A 16616-nucleotide genomic window follows, 5' to 3' on the forward strand; every position below is an offset into this window, starting at 1 on the left:
TATGATAAGAGATATATTGCGCTCGGCGATTTCAAATCACACATAGTGGAGCTTAGTTGTCGTCCCCTGCGGCTATTCATTTGCTGACACACCTTTATAATTCGTGTAAATATATTATAATTATTATCTTTACGGTATGACTCTGATAAAGTTAATCGGTAGAGAGCGGTAACGCGCTCGCTCTTACAATTCCCGCGGTCTTTTCGTGCACTAGATGGCGTGCAGTACTATTTGAGCGGAGGAGACCGTATGAATTCAGTAAGGTATTACGATAGTTTAGATACGCATATTTTATTAAGTCTATATAATATGATTTTTGTAATCGACGTTGCTTCTAAAGACCCTCTGTGTAAAAAGTTAAGACATACTAGTGACCTGAATGTTTGAAGCGATGTTATTGGAACGTCTTAAGCCCACTGAATTCTCACTTTCACGATTTGCGTGCACATATACTAAATGAGAATTTCCCGTAAAATACATTACTTCGAAATGGGGTTGACTTATATAAATTATTTAAAGTAAAAGAGTTTTCTTATTGCTAGTACTGTAATATTAAATTTAATAGTGAGTGAAATTTGTATTTTGTTTTAATTTGTTTTACTGAATTTGAATACATCGTAACACCCATATCGTTGTTAGTTATGAATGAAAATAACATAATTATAAAAGTAAATATTAAATGAATAGTAAATATGGTTTTTTATTTTATATATAAATCCTACCTTTATAAAAATTTTCATTGTAAGTGTGACTTTAAAATTTGTCTATTAAAAATTTCTTCATAATCACAAATTCAAATTATTGGTCGTAAGGCAAGGCAATTTAGATTTGTCAACAGATGTTTTTCTCTCTTTTAGTGTAATTTTATCTTCGGGAGGGAGCGTATAGACAGATATACAATGACACTATATCATCTTGCAGCTGTACGTAGGCCTTGTAGTGCTTGCATGACTGCCACCGGCGTTCAATGAGACAAAACCATTTATAGGACGCAAGTAGCGAATTTTCCATTGGTAAGGATTGAATTTCTCTTTCAAATGACGAGAAAAGAATTATTAAAATCAGTTCACAATCCATTTCTTTCCGTGGCTTTCGAGAAACAAAGACCCAAAAATAAGGCCAAATTAATAACCTTCATTTTTTAAAGTCGGCTAAAGAGTAAACAAATTGTGTAATAATTTAGAAATAAAAAAATTAATCATTAGATACTATGTGATGTTGTGGTATCCAATACAGACAGAAATATATATCGAGGTGTAAAAGCCGAGATGGCCTAGTAAACCGAGATGGCCTAGTGGTAAGAACGCGTGAATCTTAACCGATGATCGTGGGTTCAAACCCGGGCAAGCACCACTGAATTTTCATGTGCTTAATTTGTGTTTATAATTCATCTCGTGCTTAACGGTGAAGGAAAACATCGTGAGGAAACCTGCATGTGTCTAATTTCATTGAAATTCTGCCACATGTGTATTCTACCAACCCGCATTGGAGCAGCGTGGTGGAATAAGCTCCAAACCTTCTCCTCAAAAAGGGAGAGGAGGCCTTAGCCCAGCAGTGGGACATTAACAGGCTGTTACTGTTACTGTGTAATAGTTACTACAAATGATATTAAAAGATCTAGAATTGTAGCCTTTATAGTGTTAATTATTTCAAATCTTGAAGAAGAATAAGAAGATTATCAAAGATCGAACAGAACAATTTTTTACTGAGTATAGAATTATTTTGGAGTAAGTGGAGACAACGTACGATATAATTATTACACTAAATTAAAAACAAATTCCAAATAATAGTTCACAACGCTCAAGGCTATTTTCCAGTTTCCAAATTTGCGATCGAGTCTAAATGTATTAGGTCCTTACATATGAAATTAGTGTTTTGTCGTACTGACCACTTCTGATCTGAAATATCTCCTCTTTGGTTAAAAATCCAAATTCAAATTTATAAATTCATTTAACTGGTACATTTGAGTTTTGCAAACAGTCATTCATTTGTTTTTTCCTCTTTATTTTTTTCTTTGGCGTCGCTTATTACCGCAGAATGGAAAACATGAAATGTCGGTATATTAACGAGTACGAGTTCTACCAGTGGCACCAGTGCTGTAGAAACAGCTCGAAGGATTAATGATGTATACGACGCTGGTGTCGCAAAAGAAAGCACTGTACGTTTTTGGTTTCAACGTTTTCGTTCTGGAAATTTCGACCTTCAAAACCAACCCCTTGGATGGTCGGAGACCAAAGTGGAAAATGAAGAATTAAAGGCTATTGTGGAAACGAATCCATCACAAAGCACTTCAGAGATAGCTGCAGGCTTCGGGGTAAGTGATAAAACTGTATTAATCCACTTGAAGCAAATCGGGAAAGTAAAAAAACTTGAACGATGGGTGGTACCTCATGAATTGAGTGAATCGAACTTGCAAACACGCGTCGACTGCTGTGTTATTTTGCTCAACCGACACAATAATGAAGAGATTTTAAATCGAATCATTACTTGTGATGAAAAGTGGATACTGTACGATAATCGGAAGCGCTCGTGGCAGTGGCTGAACCCTGGAGACTCAGCCAAATCCTGCCCTAAACGAAAATTGACTCGGAAAAAGTTATTTGTGAGTGTTTGGTAGACTAGCGCCGGTGTCGTTCACTTCAGCTTTCTAAAATCTGGCCAAACGATTACGGCAGATTGTCAGCAACTGCAATCCATGAAGGAAAAACTAGCTGCTAAACAACCGAGATTGGTCAATCGCTCAAAGCCACTGCTGCTTCACGACAACGCAAGTCCACACACTGCACAACAAACAACCACAAGTTAGATGAGCTACAATTTGAATGTCTGCGACATCCACGTACTCCCCGGACCTTGCTCCAACAGATTACCATTTTTTCCGGAATTTGGACAACTTCTTACAAGGAAAAAAAATCAACTCCGATGCGGCAGTCCAAACCACCTTCAAAGAGTTTATTGATTTTCGCCCCCATGTTTTTGTTAGTAAAGGGATTAATGAACTACCTATGAGATGGCAAAAGTTCAAAGATAACGACAGCGCATACTTTGATTAATTAAATATATTTTACAAAAAAAAAAATTGACTTTATATTCCTCCCGTACAAAACGCCAATTTCATATGTAAGGACCTAATAATACTTGTGTTTTTTGTCGAAGTGTGGTGGTGAAGAAGTTTTGACACGAAATCGAGTCGAGTGACCCGTTCAAAGGATATATAACTATATTATAATAACACTATGTTTTAGGCCCGACAACAAAGAGCATATAAACTTCTTTTGAAAGACCATGAACCATTTTCAAGAAATGGATAAGAAGATTTTAAAAATTGTTATAAGTAATGGTTGTTACTAACTTTGATTTTAAGATAATTAATCCCAAGTATATTTTCATAATACATTATTAATAGATAGATAAAAACGTTAATAATCGTATTTAATGTGAAAATACATTTAGATTTGTTCTATTATTTAAATGTATGAGAATTTATTTCTTTACATACTCTGCAAGTAAACAACCTAGTTAACAATCAACTAAATAATCACGTGTATATAAGCATGATACCTTTTTATAATTGAGGAAACAAACAACAATAATGTGTCTATGTATTGTTACATTTTACAATACGATCAAGCTTAAGTAAATTTATGCACGATAAAACCGAGAGCACCGATAAACTGGTAATCCTAAAAAATAATTTGACATTTGTCACTGTCATTGTCAAAATGAATGAATATATTTTTACTTAGGTACTGCAATAACATCAAGTCATTTATCAAGTGTATAATAATTAATATTTGCATTCAAAATATGTATTTCTATAAAAAGTAAATGGCAAAACGATAATAATTGATAAGTTTAAACAGACTAGTCATATTTAGTACCGGTTTGCGTAGTTTAAGTTTGTTTTAATCATGCATGAGGCTTATGAAGTATCTCACTTACTTAATGCTACAGTTCAAATAGAAGCAATTGCTGCCTATGGTAAGAGATTCAAAATGAATATAAATAATTAATCACGTATTAATTGCTTAAAAATTACTTTAGAATTTGTATTTATTTCTAGATGGAAATCTCTTTCTGGGAACAAGACAAGGGCATTTGCTTATGTACTCCTTGACATCAAATAATGGGAATCAGAAATATGAACTACAACTGCGCAGGTATTGCAAAAACTTCAGCAAAAAACCTATTCAGCAAATTGAAGTTGTACCAGGTAAGAGAACTTAAAGAAAATATATTTGAAATTATCATGATACAAATAATTTTATTTTATGTTTCTTTGCAGAGGACAACTTACTGCTTTGTCTTACCGACAACGTTTTATCCTCCTATGATATAAATGGAGTCAATTTTCCATTAATCAAGACATTCTCTGAAACTAAAGGTGCTTCAATTTTCGCATTAGACAATAAGGTGATTTTAAATTTATATCTTTTTTAGAGCTGTCAAAGTATTTTATTAATAAAATGTATACCTCACATTTCATGTAATTTAAAAAAGGTATTTTAATTATTGTTTTTTTTTATTATAGTCTGCTACATCAATGACTGGTGAATCAAATTCAGTGGTTCATCTTTGTGTAGCGGTAAGAAGAAAGTTGCAGTTATATTATGGAAAGAATGGAGAGTTTAAGAAGCACCTTTTTGATTTTACCATACCTGATGTCCCTAAAGTAATGGCTTGGGGACAACAGTACTTATGTGTGGGGTTTAAGGGCGAGTACACTTTGTTTGATGTTAGTATTCCCTTTCATTACAGATTAGTTTATGATTGGCTTTATGGAAATTAGCAGGTTATTTTTCTTATTTGAATTTAAGTATTAAATCAGATATTTTTGATATTATTTAATTCTTACATCATCCTTAAACAACCATTTTTTTTAATTATACCACTAAAAGCATTAAATTTGATTGGAAGCTAAGTTTTTTAATTTTATTTAAAGTAAAATTTTCATTTGACTGTCATTTAATTCTTCAGTTGTCTTCACGAGATCCAAAAGAATTATTTCCAACAAGCAGTTCGAAATCATTAGAACCAACAATAGCAAAATATTCAGAAACATCTTTTTTGCTTGGCCGTGACAACACATCAGTGCTTGTAGAGGAAGCTCAGGAAATTGAGATTAAGAAAACTATCAAGTGGAAAGAGGCCCCAATAGCTGTTGGTAGGCCAACATTAAACTTACATTTATACTTTGAACTTATAATTTACGTAAATAAGCAATTTGATCCTATAACACAATCTTTCAGTATGGGATGAGCCATTTGTACTTGGTTTGATGCAAGACCAAGTTGTCGTCCAAACAGTTGAGCCTGCATTATTTATACAAACACTACCTGATTTGAATAAAGCAAGACTTATGTATAGGTAAATATTATATGGAAATATTATATGGAAAGCATTGAAACTCTTAAACTTATAACAAATAAATATGTAAAATAAATAATGACTCACTAATTAATGTTCTCAGGTGTAAGCGCGGTTTGATATTTGTATCATCAGTCGGGCAGGTGTGGTGCTTAAGCTCCGTGGATGTTATTAAACAAAGGCAGCAATTGTTGAAGGACAAACAATTCCAAATAGCTATAGATTTAACGGTAACAAACAAAATTTTAAATTCATATTCATAAAGTTCATGGATAAATATTTAACAGGCTCCAACATAGGACACACTTTATTTGTTGGCAAGTGTTCATTAAAATTATGTTAACAAAATGAAACCATTAGTGAACACTAATATAGCTGATTCCTTTCCTCTTTCTGCTGCCGTGTATAGAAATAGTATACTCTAGGTTCATTCTATTTTAAGTTTTGAATGTTAATTTAGTAGATTATATAATAAATATTATTATATAATTATGTTGAATAATATTTTCATATATGTAATTAATGTTTCTTTGTTCCGGTTGCAAGGCTATAATATTCATTGTTTACATAGTCTCGCCTCGGAAAACATGTGTACCTTCAACGGTCTTTAATCTAAATTATCTCCATTTGAGATTGCAATACCACCGGATTATTTGAGAGGAAATAGAAAATTTATTGTATTTTCGCAAACACTTGTGCATTATATACTATATCTCCTGCGTTGGCTAGTCTCAGTTGACAATGGCTGTCATGATCGAAATTGTTCCGGAGAAGCGCATTATTAATCCATTAATATACAAAGCCGAAAAGTTTGTTGAACGAATTAAAAAAAAAAGTGCGTTAGATACATTGCCCATTTACTAAGAGTGCGCCTAAAGTACCTTACACACCTCTGTCGGTCGGCTTTGTTAAATTTGCAATTTTACACTTGAGTTTTTTTTTTATAAAATAGGAAGGCGGACGAGCATATGGGCCACCTGATGGTAAGTGGTCACCAACGGCTATAGACATTATCAATGTAAGTAATTTTAACCATCGCTTACATCACCAATGCGCCACCAACCTTGGGAACTAAGATGTTATGTCCCTTGTGCCTGTAATTACACTGGCTCACTCACCCTTCAAACCGGAACATAAAAATACCAAGTATTGCTGTTTTGCGGTAGAATATCTGATGAGTGGGTGGTACCTACCCAGATGAGCTTGCACAAAGTCTACCACCAGTAAACGTGACTTTATAACAAACGCTGTGGCCGATCAGTAACGTTAAACGACGACGAGCTTGTTTAAATAAAATTTACTATATTTTGAAAACAAAACAATCACACCAGTAATTCTTAATATTGAGACTTGCTTAACTTACTTACCGAGTACTCATTGCTTATTTTGTATTTATTGTACTACTAATATAAGATCTCAGGCAATCTCGACCCTGTATCCTATCGTATAGTTAAGTCATTCAATTCAATCTAAAACAATTATTATATAGATTTATGTCATTTAGTTGTGCCAACAGGGCGCAGACCTATATGTTAATTATAAAAGTTGTTGTTAGGTGACATTTTAAAAAGACAACAAAATTATCCTGTTTATATGTATTATATATTATAAGTATATAAATATATACAGTTAGATTCCAGTGTGAGCTGTGGTATATAATATAAAATTAGTCATTTAGGATTTTCCTTATAAACACACAAATAACCAATATAACACAGTATAATATAAGTATGTTTACTGACACAGTGTTTTAAGTGTTTGTTTAATTGTTAAGAAAAGAAAAATAATTGTGAAATTTCCGAATCGAGAATAGGAGTACAATACAGCACTAATATATTTTAGGATTTTACTGTTTTACAAATTTTTACGCTTACATCTTCATAATTAAATATAAATTTTATAATCACCTTAATCCAAGGTAGGTATTTGAATTGCTCAAAGCTTCCTTGATTATGTAATTTTATTACAAAAATCTTTCAAAAAGAAATAAAAAAAATTCCACATATAAAAATAAACTAAGTTGTAATAAAAGATAGCCAAAAAGAAAATATAATTCTTTTTTTGTTAGTTTGTCTCAACATTTGGCTAGGCACTGGAGTTATATGTTTATGGAGTATCTAATATATTGTTACAAAGTTATGTTTCTATTTCATTTAATTAAATATTATATACATAAATTCATAACTAATGTAATTTCAAACCATAATTACTATTTTAATCAGCAATGCTTATCAAAGTCGATCAGGGAATGCGTAAACTAATTACAATATATATATTTTATCCTGAAACGTTAAACGGTAATCAGTGAAACAAGTCGTCGTAACTTTTTGCTAAAATGTTTCATTTTAAAGGAAAAAAGCGACAAGCGAATATAATTAAACTTTTGCATGTAAGTATTTTTATTAGTGCTGTATTTTACATATGAAAAATTTTTCAAAGAGTTTCGCAGTGTGAAATTATAACAAAATCATGCCTTTTCGAGCTGCTAGTACTAAGAATAGAAAAGGGACTATGGCCCTATTAGTTCAGGTAAGCGACGATAATGTTACCAAAGTTAAACTTAAGCTCTAACCCCGGTTGGGTTATCGGTATTTACTTTCCAAGCTATATTTGCTAAAATAATTTAATGTCACTTTAAAAAAAAATGAAAATTCGATACTGTTTCGATTTTGTTAATTTTTTGTGAACCATATTTTCCAATGCGTGTATATTTACAATTCGCCATCATAAGCGCTATATATTTTGTCACACATAACAATATATATAACTAAACTATTATAAAATTTTATATAAATACTATTATTGATATAAGATTTTAATTATATAATAAGAATGCAACGTGGAGTTCGACTATATTTTATATAGATTTTGTCAGCAAAGTAAAATTGCCTTGAACAATAAACATATCCAATAAAATACCTTCACAATATTATGAACAACTGCTAAGATTCAAGATATAAGAACGCGTATATGACAAACATTTTATATATGGTATAGATAGATTATGTCATAAATAATTTATATTAATTGAATTAATAGCCTTTGAAGAAGTTCAACACGAATACAGACAAAACAAAGAGATTTCGTCTTTATTGAATATTAAATAATAATAATAATAATAAACTGCTTAGTTAAATGAATAATATATATTATATTTGCATTTAATATTCTTGATTTTATCATCTTACTCGTAATTAAACGTATATTTTTTTTACCAGAATTTGTCAGAATATTCCGCAGAAGAAAAGAAGCAAACAATACATTCCATTCAGATGCTATTCGCTCTCGAGCTATTTGATATAAAGCAGTATTCGCAATCTATGAAGGAGTTCATAAAGTTAAACACCGATCCAGCTGACGTCATAAAGTTATTTCCTGAACTCGATAACAAACCGGGTTCTGATAGCACCAAGAAACTAAAAGGAAAAGACTTAGAAAATGCTTTGAATGCCCTGATAGAATATCTAGTGGAATTAAGATCGAAAATTGGAAAAAGTTCGAAGGATGCAAGCGGTAGTAAGGGGGCACAAGCAATTCAAAGAAACGTAACTCAACAGCTGGAGTTGATCGATACGACGCTATTGAAGTGCTACTTACAGGTCTCATATATTTTCTATTCTCGTATGACTAATAACTTATCATACATGACATTATACATTTGATTTAGTGTACAATTATGACATTATATGGAATAAATATCTGATAACATATTTTTGACATGATTAAAAATATCTTCTTAATTTTATTTTTAGACAAATGACGCATTCGTAGCTCCGCTTTTGCGTTTGAACAACTGTCGTTTAGAAGAAGCTGAACGAACGTTGCTGCAGCACGGCAAGCACAGCGAGCTCATCATACTGTATCAGACTAAAGGACAACACACAAAAGCGCTGCAGCTGTTAAGAGAGCAGGCTAAACAGCCGGACTCTAGCTTAAAGGGTTATCATAGAACTAAGAATTATTTACAGCATTTAGGTAAGTGTTATATACCTTTTAATTTTTGGTACAAGAGTAATCTTTGAGAAAGTAACTTACATATAAAAAGCATATTTTTAGTTAGTTTAAAATGATATCTTATTTTGTTTTGTAAATGATGTAAATTTTTATTTGAAAAGAATATTTTTTTTAAATTACTATTTACAATTGTAATAATAATAATAATATCCTGGGACATTTTTCACACACAGCCATCTGATCCCAAATTAAGCTTGTACAAAGCTTGTACTATGGAAACCAGACAACTGATATACTACATATACTATTTTTCTTTTGTAAATACATACTTATATAGATAATTACATCCAATACACAATTGTAATAATTAAAAATTATTGGTTTCAGGTGGTGATCATATTAATTTAATATTCAAGTTCTGTGATTGGATATTAGAGGAACATCCAGAAGAAGGTCTAAAGATATTTACGGAAGATATAGTTGAAGTGGAAAATTTACCGCGTGCTAAAGTACTGGATTTTCTTTTAAGGGAACACGACCCTCTCGCGATTCCATACTTAGAACATGTTATACACACGTGGAACGATACTAATCCCTTGTTCCACGATGCCCTTATTAGTATGTACAGGGACAAGATCACAGTTAAAAAAGCGAATATGACCGAAGAGGAGTTGCAACATCTAAAATCTAAACTGTTGACATTCTTGGAAAAATCAACACAATACACCCCCGAAAGGGTTTTATTACATTTTCCAAACGATACATTGTTTGAAGAGAGAGCTATTATTTTGGGGAAACTTGGGAGACATGAACAAGCTTTGGCCATTTATGTTCAAATTCTTGGTAATTAGTCATTCAATATTTTTAAACTTATCTAAATAAATACGATTAACAAACCATAATTTTATGGTGTATTAAATTTGTTCGCTAATTTGAAAATTTAATCGCTTTTTTGAAATTTGATATTTAAAGGTGACGTGGAAAGAGCAATTCGATACTGCGAAACTATTGGCGAGAAGTCCAACGACAAAAATGTTGATGTCTATGTTATTTTAATGCGGATACTATTGAACCCCGATCAGTGTACTTCACTAATTGGACCATTGTCCAATGTACAAAGACATCCGAAGTCGTCCGTGCCGGATCTTGAGACTGCACTTAGTATATTAGAGAAACACGCAGATAAAATATCACCCATAAAGGTTTGTATCAGTACAGTAAATTTATCACCTTTGGATACAAAGGCGAAATAAACTGCAGACCTCCTTAACTCCCTCAAGGAGAAGAGTCTGCAGTTTATTCCACCTTGCACACACGAGGCAGACATTTCATCCGACAGACATATACAGGACCCTTACGATATATTGTTATGATTTTATGATACCCTAATAAATATACAGCATACAAGTAAATAACTTTAAACTTTTTTATATTCATGTCTTCGAAAGGTGAACTGTCGTATATTTGTAATCACATTCCATGGTAAAACATGTTTTACTGGTGGTAGCGTTTTGTGCAAGATCGTTTGGGTAAATATTACCTACTCATCAGTTCTAGGTGAGTCAGTGTGGTAGGCACAAGAGACATTGCATAGTATAAGTTGTTAGGGATGTATACTCCTGGCATTGCCAGTGTTGTGAGCGCTGGTGACCGCTTGTGTGCTGCAGGCGCTGTCGGTGCTGCCGGACACGGTGCCGCTGGCGCGCCTGGAGCGCTTCCTGTCGGCGGCGCTGCAGCGGCAGCTCACGCTCAAGCGCCGCACGCAGCTGCTCAAGGGCCTGCTCTATGCCGAGCATCTGCAGGTGAGATGACTTTTAATGACTTTCTCCTCTATGACCAATTAAATACTGCGTAATTAATGCGTAAATACTAGTAAACACAATAACACTAATGAAGTTGAAATATGATTACTTTCCAATGCACAACACGTCAATTGCATGAAGAGTTTTAACGTAAATCATGTGTGTACCTGACATTAAAATATAGTTGTTTAATGCCTTTGAGCAAAACCTGTAACATGCAAGAAATAATTTAATTTAGACTAAAACATGTTTAAATTCTTTTTTTATTACGATTTCTATAATTTTTTTTTTTTTAATTTTTTTATTATAATTTCTGAGCCGAGATGGCCCAGTGGTAAGAACGCGTGAATCTTAACCGATGATCGTGGGTTCGAACCCGGGCCAGGCTGTTACGGTTACAGTTTTATTACGATTTCTACTTTGTCAATAAATGTAATAACTTTTACAGGTCCAAGAACTAAAGCAATTCCACGAATCAAAAACCATAGTGATTAATGATTACAACGTATGTCCTGTTTGCAAGAAACGCTTCGGGAACCAAAGCGCTTTTGTGCGATATCCCAACGGTGACATCGTTCATTACTCCTGTAGAATTGATAAGTATTTCTGAACATCATAAAAAAACTTATAATATCTTAAGAAAAGTATTTATATATTTATTAAGTATAACACGTGCCAGTAAAGGAAAAACAAATGCAGACATACTTTTGCTAGTACAGCAAAAACATTTTGAAATTTATTTATTTGTTATTATGCTCATTGTTAAAATTACAAAAAGTAAATTAACTTTATCATGTAATTAAATTAATTTGGATTTGTTGGCGTTATTGAATAAAGTCACGCTGGAAAATAAAGTAAATTAATTATAGTAGTAAAAATATTTAGGTTGAATATTCAAATTGATTTATATCAGGGAATTCATTCTTCGAATCGTAAGAAATGCATGTCCCGTTCTTTGCAAATAAAAGTGTAGTGAATAAATACAAGATAGCCGCCATTTATAAATCTTTTCTTTAATGGCACGGATTATAAAATATTTTTTATTTGGTTTAAATTTAATTTTTTTTGTTGTTCATGTATTCTCAAATTACTAAAATGTATGAATACAATTAAATAAACAAAACCTTTATTCACATGCTTTAATTTAAGTACGCAAAATATAATTAAATTGGTATTGCATTCGAATATCGTAAATTGCTAGTTAACATCGCTGATGAATTGTAATCGTATATTAGTATATATCGTATAGAATGAGTAGTCTTGTGATCTCTATATGTTTGATACAGTGCAACCTCAATATCGTAATATTGAGGCTCGTTATATTAAGGTTTTTTCCCCTCGATTTAACAAATTATTAAGCCGAGATGGCCCAGTGGTAAGAACGCGTGAATCTTAACCGATGATCGTGGGTTCAAACCCGGGCAAGCACCACTGAATTTTCATGTGCTTAATTTGTGATTATAATTCATCTCGTGCTTTACGGTGAAGGAAAACATCGTGAGGAAACCTGCATATGTTTAATTTCACTGAAATTCTGCCACACGTGTAGTCCACCAACCCGCACTGGAGCAGCGTAGTGGAATAAGCTCCAAACCTTCTCCTCAAAAAAGGGAGAGGAGGCTTTTAGCCCAGCAGTGGGACATTCCTAACAGTAACCTAGATTAAGTTACTCAACGTTTTAGGTTAGGTTACTATATAACAAACCTCTTTTTTCTATTTTTTCTAATTTCTTTCAGTTTTATTGTATCGAGGTTGCACTGTATACAGTGCGGTTTTTTTAGTAAAAGAATTCCGTTTATGTTTTAGTAACGTTACCTTCCACTGCCTGAATTTTTTAGCTTCCACGTTAATGTATGAATTTAGAAAGATATCTAATAAATTTTGGATGACTACATATATTCTTCTACTGGCACTTCTTAGATTTTATTAATAATAGATTTTCTCCAAAATTTCTTAGTTTTTTTAAGTAAAACTTTGTATCATTAGTTGTTAGTAAAAATAAATAATATTTATATTTATGTCGATCAAAATATAATCATAATATGATTTTAATGAATAGCTAATGATATATATGCTAGATAGTAAATTCCTCATACTATACTTGTATCGTGTATGAATTTGAATCTTATGTCTTATCTTAAAACCTATTTTAGCTCCTAAGCTATTGTACAGTAAATGCTTATAAATTACTTTTAATTTTTTTATTATTATAATTTAACAATGGCTGTATTGAGAAAATAAGCAATGTATAAAAATATAAACTACATATTACAATACATTATATAAATATAGAACAATTTGTTTTTCTTAATTAACCCCATCTATGCAATTTTTTTAATATCTACTCCTACTTCTAAAATATTTAAAAAACTTACAATTTTTTTTAAATTTATATGAGTTAATTTTCGTCGTGACTTGAACCAGAACAGGAATCCTCCATTACGTCACAATTGAACATAGATATTGTGCTGTAATGGAGATGTTATTTTTTTTTGAGTGTGAGTGGGTTGTACCTACCCAGACGAGCTTGCTCAAAACCCTACCATCAGTAAAGATTTAGACAGCTCACTTAGTGGTAGGCTTTTATACAAGCCCGCATGTGTAAGTAACAATGTGCATAAAAGATCACCAAAGATTTAGTATTGTTGTGTTCCGGCTTGGAGGGTGAGTGAGCGAGTGTGACTTAAAAGCACAAGGGAAATTATACTTAGTTCGTAAGGTTGGCGATGTACGTATTGATTGTTTCTTACATCGGCTTCGCCAATCTCTAACGGCGGTGATGCCCATTTACTATTAGGGAGCCCAAGTGCCAGTCCGTCTGCCTATTGCATAAAAAAAGATTTGTTTTTACCGTATCAAATTGTCGTCTTTTATGCACATTGTTACTATATAAAAGAATGCTTAGGGAATTATTATCTAACTAAATATATTTAACCTACATTATTTGGAATAAGTAAAGAAAAATATGTGTTGAAAATATATATGTAATATGAAAAATAATTATTGAAAGTAAAATATTTAATATTTCGAGAAAATCTCAATTTTGTTTGTTGAAACGGTTTTCATAATTTACAGAACGTATTTAATCTATACTTGTATATAATGTATGCTTTTTCACAAGTCAGTATTACCTAAAAGTTAACTTATTAGATTTGAGCGTAGTAACTAGAAAATAGATGGTTTAATAAATCAATTTAAATATATATATTTTAAAATATAAAACAATTATTATATTCCTATAATAGATAAATAGGCATACAATAGTGAAATTGTATTGTATTGTGTTTAACGATTACATAAAACTGTCAGTTTATAAATAAACTTACGTAGCATAACAATGTGTACACTAGAGAAGAGATCTTCTCCTAGATGGGTACATATAGCTTTTATCAAATTTAAATGCCTCACACAGAAGACAATTTTTTACCATTACCATATACCATTACCATTACCATACAATTACCTACAAATACAGAGATTCCGCGGACGCCTAGGGCGGTCGCTTGCAAATGTGCCATACATTTGCAAGCGACCGGCGGCGGCGGCGTACGTACTTATTTTTAGGTGGTCGGCAATGAACGGGTTAAGGAAAAGGGTATGAAGCTATTAGGTTATACCCTAGATAATACCCTAGGTATAGTGCTCGTTTTACATACATCCATAAATCACGTGTATATGTATTCGTACGTATGTACTTGTTTGTACGAGTATGAGTATGAATGTTTTTTTTTTAATTTGTTACTTTTTAGAAACCCACTTATGTTTTATTTTGCTCTTCCTAAAGGTTTAGCCCGCCTTTATACTATATTGTGTTATATATTATATTTGAATCTCTCATGAATTTATTTTAGTCTATAAACTATGATTATAGTATGAATTGAAATTTTATTCCCATGTTTGTAAGAATTTCAGTATTCATTTCATACAAAATTCCTATTAAATGCCTTTTAATTTCACGATATCTAAACTCGCCGCACTTTATTCGATCAAGTAAGAAATTACAAATTTGCTGTAAGTCTCAGGTCTATGTAGACTAGGCTATAAATTCATCATAAATAAAAAAAGTGTACATTTGAAAGATACTTTTACTATGACCTTTGCTAAGATGGTTTTGTGTCATGTGATGAGAAGAAATGCCCGAAAAGACAAGCGATATTGTACCGGAGAAGCTGAGGCTAGATGAAGCAGTCACTTGTATTATAACATTTATTTGCACAAAATCATATTTAATGTTATGACGGAGACTAAGAGTATTTTTATTAGGCTACAAATATAAGCGTTAAAATATTAGAATAACTCGTTTAGCAATGGATAAAAAAGAAGAAAAGTTGTCACACAAGACTTAATTTTTAACATTATTATATAAAAAAAACTAATGTAAATAGATTCTTTATAGCAATGACATATCTGTACAGCTTAAGTAACTTGTTTTAAATAGGCAGTTTTAGTTACGAAATTAGTGAAGTATTTTTTATCTAGATATCCCTAGCTTTAATTTTCCAATATTGGCTAAACAACGTTAACCACAACTACTTCATCTTCACTGTCAAAGACGCTGAGAAACCTAATGCTGCATACATTAATTATTATGGAATATTTAATTTATCAGTTTGTTAAATGTAGAATGAGTGAGCGAGCGTGACGCGTGTTCGTGTGACGCAACGTCATTGACGCCGGTAGAACGTAGGCCGGCTCTCGCGCCGCTCAGACGCACGCCTCTGTGGCCCAATGGATAAGGCATCGGCCTCCTAAGCCGAGGATTGTGGGTTCGAGTCCCACCAGAGGTAACCAACCACTTTTTAATAAAATCGACAAGTTAAAATTAAAATAGTTTCGGGTAATAAAGGTTAAAAAAAAATATATTGTCTCTACTACAACAACAAAAATGTTTCTGTTTATTTTTTCCGATTTTTTTTTTAAACTTAAGAATAAAATAAGATTATACAAATTAAAGGATTTAACAGTAATGAATATGAGAAATATTGTATCGGTATTATTTTATTACATCAACTTAAACTTTCCTAAAAAGAAAAACGTCTATTAAAGAATCATAAAAATCGCTTGTGTACTTTTTGATAAGATCACATATATATAAATATAATACGAGCTTGTGGGGAAACTTGAAAAATTAAAATTTTAAATATCACTTATTAAAAAAATACTTTGTAATAAGGAATGAAGTTTTTGATAGTTTTATGTAACAATATAGTTGTAAATAATATTAAATTTAGAAATCGTACATACATGAACTTAAACGATTTAATTCAATGCGCTTTATCATACAACTTAACACGAGAACCTGTCATTCCAGGATTCTATAACAGCGTTGACAACTGCACGTTGTATCTGAAGGTAAGGTAGAGATAAAGGTATCTGCTATAATATTGGCGTCGGTGTGAGTTGTCACATTATAAAAGTCCCGTATCGTTGGGGAAAGCTGCTAGATATGATAACGATATAATTTTATTGATAACGCTCGCTGAGGCATCGATC

General features: G+C 32.1%; 1 protein-coding gene and 1 non-coding gene across 2 annotated transcripts; both read left to right on the top strand.

Annotated features, from left to right (window-relative positions):
- The first annotated feature begins 3740 nt into the window (after positions 1 to 3740).
- Positions 3741 to 11821, top strand: LOC126769663 (vam6/Vps39-like protein). The gene is made up of 13 exons (XM_050488549.1): positions 3741 to 3981; positions 4064 to 4213; positions 4286 to 4413; positions 4532 to 4735; positions 4978 to 5164; positions 5250 to 5367; positions 5471 to 5597; positions 8586 to 8966; positions 9120 to 9342; positions 9709 to 10164; positions 10294 to 10523; positions 10989 to 11123; positions 11572 to 11821. The coding sequence occupies exons 1-13, from the start codon at positions 3912 to 3914 to the stop codon at positions 11731 to 11733; spliced, it is 2571 nt and encodes an 856-aa protein (XP_050344506.1). The 5' UTR covers positions 3741 to 3911; the 3' UTR covers positions 11734 to 11821.
- A 4016-nt stretch (positions 11822 to 15837) lies between these two features.
- On the top strand, positions 15838 to 15910 carry Trnar-ccu (transfer RNA arginine (anticodon CCU)). The gene has a single exon. It is a non-coding gene; the product is annotated as a tRNA-Arg (tRNA).
- The last annotated feature ends 706 nt before the right edge of the window (positions 15911 to 16616 follow it).

The sequence above is a fragment of the Nymphalis io genome, chromosome 7 (genome assembly GCF_905147045.1).
Source record: "Nymphalis io chromosome 7, ilAglIoxx1.1, whole genome shotgun sequence".
Classification (NCBI taxonomy): domain Eukaryota; kingdom Metazoa; phylum Arthropoda; class Insecta; order Lepidoptera; family Nymphalidae; genus Nymphalis; species Nymphalis io.